This window comes from Ranitomeya variabilis, chromosome 2 (assembly GCF_051348905.1).
Source record: "Ranitomeya variabilis isolate aRanVar5 chromosome 2, aRanVar5.hap1, whole genome shotgun sequence".
Classification (NCBI taxonomy): Eukaryota; Metazoa; Chordata; class Amphibia; order Anura; family Dendrobatidae; genus Ranitomeya; species Ranitomeya variabilis.
In genome coordinates, this window is record NC_135233.1 from 454,555,040 (window position 1) to 454,568,263 (window position 13,224).

At 42.8% G+C, this 13,224-nt stretch overlaps 1 protein-coding gene across 2 annotated transcripts in view; it reads left to right on the top strand.

Moving 5' to 3' along the window:
- LOC143806604 (solute carrier family 35 member F3-like) overlaps positions 1–10,968 on the top strand; it is a 63,376-nt gene extending 52,408 nt beyond the window's left edge. Inside the window, exons 3-6 of one of the 2 annotated variants that reach the window (XM_077287338.1) lie at positions 2,436–2,561; positions 5,079–5,277; positions 6,393–6,482; positions 8,322–10,968. In XM_077287338.1, coding sequence (XP_077143453.1) covers positions 2,445–2,561; positions 5,079–5,277; positions 6,393–6,482; positions 8,322–8,410 — 495 coding nt within the window. In that variant the 5' untranslated portion in view covers positions 2,436–2,444 and the 3' untranslated portion in view covers positions 8,411–10,968. Of the gene's footprint in view, positions 1–2,314; positions 2,562–5,078; positions 5,278–6,392; positions 6,483–8,321 lie in introns of those variants that run through there. The other variant, XM_077287339.1, reaches the window with a different exon arrangement.
- Positions 10,969–13,224: the final 2,256 nt, after the last annotated feature.

Below are 13,224 nucleotides of genomic sequence, written 5' to 3' on the forward strand. Positions count from 1 at the left end.
CAAAAGTTCTGTAGCTTTCTTATATAATAATAATAATCTCTGCTTCAATCCTATCTATCCATAATGCTTCCATCACCCATCTACATCACCTATCAGCCATCCATCTTACAGAGCACAGTGCGGCTGTTGAGGACCTGACTGTCGTCTCTCAGGGCCATTTCATCCCTCTTTCTACCACATACAATTATACCAGTTTCTCTTTGCTTCTCTTGGCTCCGCTCGGCATGAACATGACTGATGGACATGATCTTGTTGAAGCTAATCCACACCTCTTTCCTATTCATCCACAGCCCTGATTTTGTGTGATTGTGTTGGTTTCCTCCCATGTTCTGAAGACAGGCCTGTAGGAAATACTGTATGACCCCTGATGGGTGCAGTGATGTCTGTGAAGTGCTGTACAATCAATATGATCATTTATTATTCTTCATAAGAACAGTCTCATTTTGCAGACATCATTGCCCTGTCAGGACTCACATCCTATCAGTATGTCTTTGGAAGTGGAGCTGCTCATACTCTGCTCCATAAATTGTTTATAGGACCGCCTGAGAACGCAAAGCTCCTTTATTTCCAGACAGTCCCGTAGACAATGAATATAGTAGAGGATAAGCCTGTGCACCTCTGTTCCATTCATTGTTTATGGGACCATCTGGGAAAGCAGATCTCCATTATTTCCAGACAGTTCCATAGACAATGAATGCAGTGGAGGATAAGCCTGTGCACCTCTGCTCCATTCATTGTTTATGGGACCATCTGGGAAAGCAGATCTCCATTATTTCCAGACAGTCCCATAGACAATGAATGCAGTGGAGGATAAGCCCGCACTCCTCTGCTCCATTCAAGAATGGGATGGATCTAGGACCCTTGTGCATCGAGCTCTGGAGACCGTGTCATGGAGATTATTACGTGATGTTTTCTAGTACGTGGACGTGTTAGAAATGTCCCACAGTGAACGGCCGCCCTCACCGGTCTCTTGCCTGAGAACACACAGACTAAAAGTCTTTTGTTCCCATCTCATAGATCGGTGCACAGCCTGCTGTTGCTGGTGGTTAAGCACCCATGGGGCAGCATGGTAACACTGTTGCTTTCTTTTTCTTTTTGCTGTTTTCATTAGTTCAGCTCTGACCAAGAACAATTAGATTCCTCCTCTCAGACACATCTCAGAAAATGAAATCAGTGACCACAAGGGAACCTGCTCTTCCTTTTCATGACCTGCCGGTGGAGACTGATAGACATATTGATGACTTAGCCGTCAGGTAATTCTATGGTGGCTCAGTGGTTAGCTCAATTACTTTTCAACGCTTGGGTCCTTAGTTCAATTGTGGCTAAGGTTGGAGTAATTCTACCTCTCAGTTGTACTTTAGAAATTGCAAATGGACCTGCTCTAGTTTTTCATGACTTGTCGGTGGGCACTAATAGACATATTGATGACCTAGACATCAGGTAATGCTCAGGCAGCACGGTGGCTCAGTGGTTAGCTCCATTACCTTTCAATGCTTGGGTCCTTAGTTCAGTTCTGACTGAGGTCTCAGTAATTCTACCTCTCAGTTGTACTTTAGAAATTGCAAATGGGCCTGCTCTAGTTTTTCCAGATCTTTCCATTGGTGCTGCGATTTTGCAAAGTTTATTTTCCAAGCTGCACGGTGGCTCAGTGGAAAGCACTGGTGCTTTGTAGCATGGGAGTCCAGGGTTCAAATCCCACCGTCATCAATATGAATCCCAGCACTTGCGGAAAGGTCAGGAAAAAAACTAGAGCAGGTCCCATTTGCAGTCACTGATTACAATTTCAAATTACATCTGAGTGGAGGAATCTCATTGTCCTCAGTCAGAGTTGAACCCAGGGCACCAGCATTGGACAGCAGCAGCGCTAACCACTGGGCCATTATGCTGCCTGAGTGCTAACCTCTGGGTAAGTCATCAATATGACTCCCGGCACCTATGGGAAGGTCAGGAAAAATAGACATAGCTGCCCAACACATCTAACCAATCTGTTCATTGATTTCAATTTCTAAAGTGAGGTGGAAAACAGGGCCGGACTGGCCATCTGGCAAATGCCAGAAGGGCCTGTCTGGTCATGGGCCGCCTTGTCTGCTTCATTGTTAACAGAATCTATGTTCTCCAGACACCCACACTGTTAAGAGTTGTGATGGAGCACAAAGTCGCTGACTCCGTCACTTACCCCAGCAGCACACCGGTATCATTAGAAATATTGGTCTTGTAGAAAATCTTCCTTTCCTCCATCCAGGGTAATATTAGTAATATATCCCATCTGGTTCATGGGGCCGGGAACAACATGGGCCTGTGTGATTTCAAATGCCAGAACTGAATTTCAGCCTCAGTCCATACCTGAGTGGGGCGCTTTGTTTTTGAATGGTCTGTATTAACTTGCATCCCTGCATTCTCTTTGCCCTCGCTTACCTGAATGTTCCCACTCGCAGGTTATCGCTATGATTTGTTGTATGGCCGGGGTGGTGATGATGTCCTACGCTGAGAGCCCCGAAGAGGAGGCACAAAGAGGTCACATTCTGGCAATCTCTGCAGCGGCTGTGACTGCATCAAATGAAGTAATATACCTGTGAACGGCCATTATTACGGACTTTACTTTTGAATTGTTTAACCTTTAGCCAAATGTTCTGCAGCAAAACATCTACTTGTCGCCGCTGCTACGTCTGCTGGATGCTAACGAGGGACTGACATGACTTTACATTGCATGCCCGATAGGACAAATCTATTCTCATGATAGCAGCATAAAAATGAAGTGAGAACTGATTACAACAGGAGTCTACACAACAAGAGGTAGATGTCAGTCCAACCCACATTACAGATAGCAAAGTTACTCATAAATGATGAGATTATTTACAGTATGAGTCTTATATGGCTGCAAAATGGCGAGAATCATCTGCAGGAATATAACATGCCCTCCTCACTACATATCTGTTCAGGGTTGATTTTTCCATTTTTTGATCATGTGCTGGTCTGTGATGGGCGACCTCTGCAGTCAGTGATATATTACTATATTCACAAACGTATGGGGGGCACCTACACATTACACCTACAGTTAATAACAGCCCACCTGCACCCAGGGCTTTATCCCTCCTCTTCAACTGTACAGCCGGCACAATGCAGTCACCAAATCCACAATGCAGTCACCAAATCCAGAGTCGTCCATCAGACGCAGATAGAGAAGTGTGATCCGTCACTGTACAGAACATGTTTCCTCCAGAGTCCAGTGGTGGCGGCTTTACACCACTCCATCCGAGGCTTGGCATTGCGATTGGTGATGTACGGCTGCATGCAGCTGCTTGGCCGAGAAACTCCCAGAGGGGGCGCAGTGTTTGTGCTGATGTTAATACTAGAAGAGGTCTGGACTCTGGAGTTATGGGGGGAGCAGAGCGTTGCTGACTTTTCTGCCCTCTACTCCTCAAGACTTGGCCCCCTGCTCTGTAATGTTGCGGGGTCTCGGCTTCTTGGCTGAGTTGCTGCGGTTCCTTTCAATTCTCAATAATATCACTCACAGGTGATGGGGGAAGACTTATGGGTTAAGAATTATCATGAACGGACTTGTTACCCCAATGGCTCCTATTATAGGACCAGGCAGGTATCAGTGAGTACAACCGGAAGATATACACCAGGGGTTAGAAGCCGCATCTATATATATAATCGTCTAAGGGGCACCTCTGTCTGTTTGTCTGTCTGTCATGGAAATCCCGCGTCACTGATTGGTCGCGGCCGCCAGGCGACTGGCACAGCCCGGCTGAGAATTAGTCCCTCCCTACTTCCGTCCAGTCCCGGCGCCCACTCCATACTCCCCTCCAAACAGCACTCACATAGGGTTAATGGCAGCGTTAACGGACCGCGTTATGCCGCGGTGTAACGCAGTCCGTTAACACTGCTATTAACCCTGTGTGACCAACTTTTTACTATTGATGCTGCCTATGCAGCATCAATAGTAAAAACATCTAATGTTAAAAATAATAAAAAAACAAAAAACCTGCTATTCTCACCTTCCGTCGTCCGCCGATGCGCGTGTGGCTGCCGCCAGCGTCCGTTCCCAAAGACGCATTTCGAAATTATCCAGAAGACTGTGTTATATACTACGTGGCCTGTGTTATATACTGCGTGACCTGTGTTATATACTGTGTGGCCTGTGTTATATACTGCGTGGGCTGTGTAATATACTGCGTGGCCTGTGTTATATACTGCGTGGGCTGTGTTATATACTGCGTGGGCTGTGTTATATATTACGTGGGCTGTGTTATATACTGCATGGGCTGTGTTATATACTGCGTGGCCTGTGCTATACATTATGTGGGCTGTGTTATATACTACGCGGCTGTGTTATATACTGCGTGGCTGCTATATACTACGTGGCTCCTATATAGTATATAGCACAGGCCACGTAGTATGTGGCTGCTATATACATACATACATACATATTCTAGAATATCCGATGTGTTAGAATCGGGCCACCATCTAGTGTTATATACTATGGGCTGGAGGTTACACACCAGGGGGCTCTAGGGCCGGAGGTTATAAATTGGAGGACGATAAGACTAGAGGTTATACATCGAGGTGCAATCAAATTGAATGATAAACTGGAATTCAATTACTTAGACATATTTCCTTTACTTTTCACCATATAATACATATGTTTCCTATCAGTGTTCGACTGCAAATGACCCACCAGTAATATTGACTCCGGGGGCACACTCTTCAGCTACATGAAGATATTACATTACCCTCATTCGCAAATTTACCTTTACTTCTATATAATACTAAACTGATTAGTTTGTGAAATGAATGATGAGATGCTGCCTTTGACTGTGCATAGTGAATTAAGTGGATTGTGATAATCCTGGCAGCCCACCAGCAGATTTCCCTGTTCCCACTGTGGTCCAGTCCAAGCTTGTTTCCTCCACAAATATAAGTGATACTCCAAACCTATGTTACTTCAGTAGGTAAATTATATAAAATACCTGGTAGGATCAAATTAAACTTCTTCATTACCTATAAAAAACAGTTATTTCCTACTTTGGTAGGATGGTAAACAAACATAATGGGAAATCTCCTTATGGTCACAGGTCCTGCTTCGCCTCCTTATTGGTAGACTGAACTACCAGGATGCTGCTACGTTTTTGGGGCTGTGTAGTGTTTGCAGCTGTCTTTTCCTGTGGTGGATTCCTCTACTAGTATATCTTCAGCAAAAAGTGGAGGAGGTCCCTGAGGGGTCAGCAGGACCATCCATGGAATATCTGTGTGTGACAGTAATCGTGTTCTTTTGTAAGTACCTATCCGTAAGTGTTATGTCTTACTATGTGTGTCTTGACCATTTTTGATGAACACAAGTGCTCGTTACTCGAGTTTGCCCAGGGTGCTCAGGTATGCACCGAGTATCACGAATGCTTGAGTGATATGTTCGAATCCCAAGCGGCCGCATGATTCGCAGCTGTTAGACAGCCACAAAACATGCTGGAATTGCCCGTGTATGTCAGGCAATCCCAGCGTGTTTTGTGACTCTCTAAAAGCCATGAAACATATGGCCGTTGGGACTCGAACATGTCACTTGAGCACTCATGATACTCGGTGCATACCCGATCACCCTGGGCAAACTCAAGTAACGAGCACTTGCGCTCATCACTACTGACCGTTCTTCAGGAGGCACACACCTGTAACCCATTTTGTGCACCCAACGCAGAAATTGTGACCCTAGTAAAGCCCCTTAGCATTCCCATCCACTATGATATCCCTCTTGTGACCCCCATGCAGAATGAAGCCTTCCCTCGCAGTCTAACACCTCCATGATGCCCATCCACATAGTATGATGCCGCACTGTGCCCCTCATACATTATGATACCACCACAATGTTTCTAACACAGTATGATGCCACTTCAGTGCCCCTCACACAGTATAATGTCACCCAGGTTGGGCCTAAAACATACTCGCGAAGCCCCATCCTCATGATGAATGGAGTAGGCTTGCGCCGCTCGATGCTGTGTGACGTCATCGCACCGCCTCTCTCGGCTAAAACTCATCATAGAGTATTAAAAACCTAATAATGATAATAATTTTATTACACGATTTCTTTTGACATATTAATTTCTTATTAAAAAACAAATAATCACATACTATTTGTGAGGAAATAGCCAGAAAGTTAGATACAAATACATTAATAGCACAAAAAAAATACAAAAGACAAAAACTTGTAGTATCAGAATGTTTCTGGGAAAAACAAAAATATCTGGCAGAAACCCATACAAGTTTTCGGAGAACATATAAACTCCAGGCTGATGTTATTGAGGACTCTAGCGCCAATCAAAATAAGTTTGTAAAAGTTTAGTTGACCGAAAAGCTTCCAACCGAGAGTGTTGAATTCTCGTGTATTTTCTTGTCTCCAGTATTTCAATTCGTACAGAAAATAGGAAGTCAAGTCTTACCCACATCTGGAGTTTCTCTAGGAGTCTATCTCAGTGTGGCAGTTATAGCAGGTAGGTTATTTATTTCTTGTAACGGTTATACATTATTACATTTCCTCTCACTTATCTTTGTATGGCCCTTTTGTTTCTTTAAATCTTCAGAGTTTCATAAGGGTACATTCATACATGGCAAATTGGCTTCAGAAGTTTCTGAGACTGAAAAAAAAATGTTTCACCACCCGACTGGATTTTAGCAACATCTATTTAGATGGCACCGGATGGTTGAAAGTTCCTCTTGTTGCTGGCCAGCAGAAGACTTTTCTTTCCACAACAGGGCACACCACACTTGACGGTTGCAGATTACACAAGAGGCACCACAGGCTTGGCGGTTACAGTTCATTTTGGGTGGCTCTGTTTCACTTAGTAGTTGAAAATTGCACTCAGTGGTGCGGAGAACTTCAACATTCCAGATTGGAACTTTAACAGTCCTCGATGAATATAAACATTGGGCTGTCTGTAGTTAATGTAGGATAAATGTAAACTTCCCACTAGAGTTCAGCAAAAAGATACAAGGGACCATGGCACAGTGTCCATGTTGGCCACCAGACCAGAACCACATGAACCATAGCCTACTTGCTGCTCTCTAATACAGTATATGGTTTTGAACCCGAGGCAAATTGGGCAGTTTACAGTTCGCCCTTTGGAAACGGATGGCAATTTCAGCACGCAAAGTTAACCTCCTAAGTAACTGCCTACAGTCTAGAGTGTCCACTTAAGCTAGCCACTAAATGCTGTATCACACTCTGCTACCCCTCGCTATGGCCTGTTTCTGATGGCTGGTGCACACACACTGAATTAAGGTAATATTTGGCTTTGCCTGGTCTAACTCTCCTATAGACTGCTCTGCTCAAAATAATACTGTATTTTATTACATGTAGGAAATATCCAACTATTGCGCATCCCATGTATTGGGACCTTACCCTATATAACTATGGGTGCATGTTAATGAGTGCAACTTTCCCCACCAAGATGTACCTGGAATATTTGCCAAACTCTGCCAGATTCATATGGCTTAAGTAGGCAACACAAATTAGTCAAAACTGTAATGATTCCACTATTCAGTGTGTCTTAGGATGCAGTGATTGACAGCTCAGTCGTCCAGTCTGGTGTAGGGGCATGCTGAGCTGTCTGAGTCTTTATTGACAGCTTGGCTATCCAAACTGACACTGATAGGTGCTGACTTCTCTCCAGGTGCTCCCTGTTCCCAACTGAGCTGGCAGTCCCAGTTAACTGGCAGCTGTAGCTGTAGATGTGATTGTTTTCCCTGTGCCTAGTACTTTGCTTATTGATCTATTGCTGCCTACACTTGGACCTTGTTCTGGCCATCCGTTTGTCTAATCCTTTTGCTCTGATCTGCTATCCTCCCGGTATTTTGACCTCGGGCCATTACCTGACTATACCTTTGTCTCTTCCCTCTGTTTATATCGTACCCTCCTGGCTATTGAACTCGGACTTCTTGACTATCCCATGTCACGGCTTCTCCATGAGAAGTGACTCAGCATCACAAAAACATTACCCAAAACAGGTGTTATCACATAAATCATCACGGCAATCTATACAGTACAAATCATTACCGTCTATATGCAAAAGAACATCCTATAGGTTACCTAAATGAAAGGAGCCTTTATTAATGATGGGACTAAACCTCCTCCACCAATGAAGATTCCTCTTGCAGCTTGTCCAATGTGAAATGGTTGAAAATTGGTGTGCCACCCTCTTCCATCTTTCCTTCGCTTCATTTGTTTTTTGCCTTCTTATTTTTTGTTAACTCCTTAATTCAGGAGGTTGTATTTGACACCCATTATATATGTATTTATACACAAACATGGTTTTATTCCTTTCTTTTCTCAGCTATGGATCATCAGTGGGAAGTTCAATCTACTGGGAAGTTGATGGGGATCTCGGCTATTGGCATTGGAACAGCGTTGGTGATAATCTGAAGACCCACCTCTTCCGACAAGCCTACAACCTGCAGTAACCACCGATCAACCAACCGCTGCACGATCAGCTCTATCCTCACCTACTGTATTCTCACCCATCCCTTGTAGATTGTGAGCCCTCGCGGGCAGGGTCCTCACTCCTCCTGTACCAGTTATGACTTGTATTGTTCAAGACTATTGTACTTGTTTTTATTATGTATACCCCTCCTCACTTGTAAAGCGCCATGGAATAAATGGCGCTATAACAATAAATAATAATAATAATAATAATAATACCCGAAAACTGGCAGGAGTATTTGGCTTTAGAGCTTAGTGAGCAAAGCCATCAAGAAGATATTCGTGATGATACCAAGAGCAAGAGGAGTCTCCCAGCCATCCAACCCAAACTGTGAATTCTTGTCGCCTTTTCTGTATTACTGAACATTCTATTACATCTAAACATTCTTTATTTTAGCAAGTGAAAAGATGACCGGAACTTTCTTCAATGAATGTGAAAAAATACATGCGCAATATGTAGGAGGAATACGGTCAGCTCACCATAATCTAACAGAAATTAGTCCAAGGCACAATAATAATAATATAATAATAATTTTTATTTATATAGCGCCAACATATTCCGCAGCGCTTTACAACTTATAGAGGGGACTTGTACAGACAATAGACATTACAGCATAACAGAAATCACAGTTCAAAACAGATACCAGGAGGAATGAGGGCCCTGCTCGCAAGCTTACAACCTATGAGGGAAAGGGGAGACACGAGAGGTGGATGGTAACAATTGCTTTAGTTATTTGGACCAGCCATAGTGTAAGGCTCGGGTGTTCATGTAAAGCTGCATGAACCAGTTAACTGCCTAAGTATGTAGCAGTACAGACACAGAGGCTATTAACTGCATAAAGTGTATGAGAACATGGTACGAGGAACCTGATTATGTTTTTTTTTTGTTTGTTTTTTTTTTTAATAGGCCACACAGGGATGGTTAGGTTAATGCGTTGAGGCGGTAGGCCAGTCTGAACAAATGAGTTTTTAGGGCACGCTTAAAACTGTGGGGATTGGGCATTAATCGTATTAACCTGGGTAGTGCATTCCAAAGAATCGGCGCAGCACATGTAAAGTCTTGGAGACGGGAGTGGGAGGTTCTGATTATTGAGGATGCTAACCTGAGGTCATTAGCGGAGCGGAGGGCACGGGTAGGGTGGTAGACTGAGACCAGAGAGGAGATGTAGGGTGGTGCTGAGCCATGGAGTGCTTTGTGGATGAGGGTAATAGTTTTGTGCTGGATTCTGGAATGGATGGGTAGCCAGTGTAATGACTGGCACAAGGTAGAGGCATCGGTGTAATGGTTGGTGAGGAATATGATCCTGGCAGCAGCATTCAGGACAGATTGGAGCGGGGAGAGTTTGGTAAGAGGGAGGCCGATTAGTAGAGAGTTACAATAGTCCAGATGAGAATGAATAAGTGAAACAGTAAGAGTTTAAGAGTTGAAAGTAAGAAAAGGGCGAAATCTAGAAATGTTTTTGAGATGCAGATAAGGAGAGCGAGCCAGTGATCGGATGTGGGGGGTGAATGAAAGCTCGGAATCAAGGATGACCCCAAGACAGCGGGCATGTTGCTTTGGAGTAATGGTGGAACCACACACGGAGATGGCAATGTCAGGCAAAGGTAGGTTAGTAGAGGGAGAGAACACGAGGAGTTCAGTTTTTGACAGGTTCAGTTTCAGATAGAGGTCTGGTCACTGGGGTTTTCTAAGAAGGTCGGCGTGATAACAGGAGCAGAAGTGTATAATTGGGTGTCGTCAGCATAGAGATGGTACTGGAAACCAAATCTACTGATTGTTTGACCAATAGGGGCGGTATACAAAGAAGAGGAGGGGGCCTAGGACTGATCCTTGAGGAACCCCAACAGGCAAGGTGAGAGGAGGAGGAACCAGCAAAACATACAGTGAAGGATCGGTCATAGAGATAGGAGAACCAGGAGAGAACGGTGTCCTTGAGGCCAATGGAGCAGAGCATAGTGAGGAGGAGCTGATGATCCACAGTGTTGAATGCTGCGGAGAGATCCAAGAGAACTAGCATGGAGTAGTGTCCATTAGATTTAGTTGTTAGTAGGTCATTAGAGACTTTAGTGAGGGCAGTTTCAGTAGAGTGTAAAGAGCGGAAACCAGATTGAAGAGGGTCAAGAAGAGAGTTATCTGAGAGATAGCGGGTAAGACGGGAGTGGACCAGGCGTTCCAGGAGTTTAGAGATGAAGGGAAGATTAGAGACAGGTCTATAATTAGCGGCACAATTTTGGTCGAGGGATGGTTTTTTAAGTAATGGATGTATGATGGCATGCTTAAATGAGGAGGGAAAAATACCGGAAGTACACAAGAAAAAGTAATAGGATAAAACTTTCACAGAGGACTATACCGCCATTCTTGAATGTGCTTTCAAAGTAAGTACACCAGCCTCATCGGATTTGGAGACCTATGTCATAGCTTAACAAAAAGAGTCTGATAATTCTATTGTGAATTTCACAATGATATGTCATTTGTATCTGTAGGTGATGAACACTTCTTCCAAGGGTCAATGTAATCGTGACTATACCAAATTTAATTACTAATTATTTTATTTATTTTTTTCCCTGCAAGATATTTGTTTATTTAAATTGTTTTGTAGACTGGATATTCTGAGAACCATAACCTTGGGACAAGGAACAGAAATTGTGGCATTGTTCTAGGTTAATTTTTTTTTTTAAGCGTTCACAGTTAGGCATTAGTATGACATTTTTTCTGCGGCTCAGTGCCAACATTTTTTATGTATTTATGTCTTAACATTCATGCACATTAAACACTTAGGTTATGTTCCCACTTTGTGTTTTTTAGATGCTTTTTTTATGCAAATTTTCAGTTGCATTTCACAGTATCAGCAAAGTCAATGAGATTTCAGAAATCTCATGACACATCTTATTTTTTTCCTGTTTTGTCATAAGAGCTCGTTTTTTTGCAAAAATGCAGCATGTCACTTCTTTCAGCGTTTTTCACTCATTGAAAGAAACGGATGGTGAAAAAACCCCGCAAAACTACGCAAAAAGAGCAGATATCAGGTTTTGCTGCGTTTTGGTTCTAAAACCTGATGAAATTGAATCAATTTTTATTTTATGCATTAAACTTTATCAGCATGAACAAGAGACAAATGTACACAAAATGCAGTGAAAACTAAACAAAAAACGCAACGAAAATTAAGCAAAACCTGCTTTTTGTAAGCAGCTCAAACTTGGCATAAAAAATACAGCAAAAGCGCAACGTGTGAACATAGCCTTAGTCTTTTTCTGGGCACTGACATATGCCAAGACCCATCATATTCTTTTATTATTCTTCTAATGGAGCTGTATGAGGGTTTTTGTGTTTTTTTTGCGAGACAAGCTGTAGTGTTGGCACCTTTTTTAGGTACGTGCACGTTTTTGATCACGTTGGATTTTAGATTTTTGGAAATACGTTGCATTTTTTATGCCTCTTTTTCCCCCAGTCATTAGTTAAAAATATGCTGCAAAAACGCTGAAAGAATGGACATGCTGCAGATATGACACTGCTTGGACAGTTGGCAAATATAGAATTTATCTGATCGTCATAGAGCATTGTTAAATGTTGATGGGGAAAACTTGTAGCTGTTTCCAGACGTTTTCCATCCATCTCCATCTTGGAGAGCTGTTTAAAGGGACCCCGTCAGGACCTGACCTGACAGCTTCCCTTTAAAGGGACAACGCTAGTGTAAGTAAACTCCAAAAGCGTAAACCACATATACTGATGCAAACATGTTACTTAGCCGTCGTGCAGTGGATATTCAGCTGCATTTTAGCTTTAGACTACCTGAGAGGATTACTTTACATTAAATCTGGGAATTAGTAACATCTAAACACACAGAAACATTTGGTTCCAAAGAGATTTGTAAGGATTAATGCAAATAAGATACCAGGAGCTCGTAGCTCACATCAGTCTGTATTCTCAAAGCTTCGCTCGCTTAGAATTATCTACTATTGTTGGTAACCAATAAGCATGCAAATAAAACAATTCTGTAAATATTTATTATTGTTATTATTATTGTTACTAGCAAAAGTTTTTTAGCTTTTAAAGGTGGAAAGAGTAAAAGTTGAGCGGCACATCAGAATAGACAGATTTTTGTCCTCCGAACGTATACTTTTGGACAGTTACTTGGACAACCCCTTCTGAATTCCTATGTTTCCCCCCCAATGACTCTCCTGGAGTAATGTCACGCGATCCCTGCACCGTTCAGCGATGGCTTCACCCTGATCCGGAGGAAGTCGAAGGGCAGCTGCCTGACAAACTCCATGTTTCAGAGCAATCAGCGAGGGTCTCAGAACTTGGACCCCCACCGATCTGCAGGACATGTCAGGTAGTCATAAAAAAACAATTAAATAATAGGTACCCCTTTACGGTGGGCTGCTTAGAAATATTTATATTTGTAGGTCTGGTGGAACAGAGAATTGAACGATCGTAACAAACAAAGCTCTGAACCTATGGAAGTACACGTTTTTTAAAAAAATGCAGCCATATCCCAATGTAATCAAATAAACTTTATTATTTTGTGGTTATGTTTCACAATGCCTGTATATATATAATTATAAATTTTGCCTTTTGTGAGACGCACAGTAGATATCTGATGTTTCCACAAGATGGCAGACTATGCCTACTGTCTTCCATTAAATGCTGAGACTCCTCAATATTTGCAGAAAATTTGTAACCTAAATACAACAACCAATCAGCAATTTCCTTTTACCTTGGAATGAAAAACCTATCATGCCAACAGAAAGGCTGA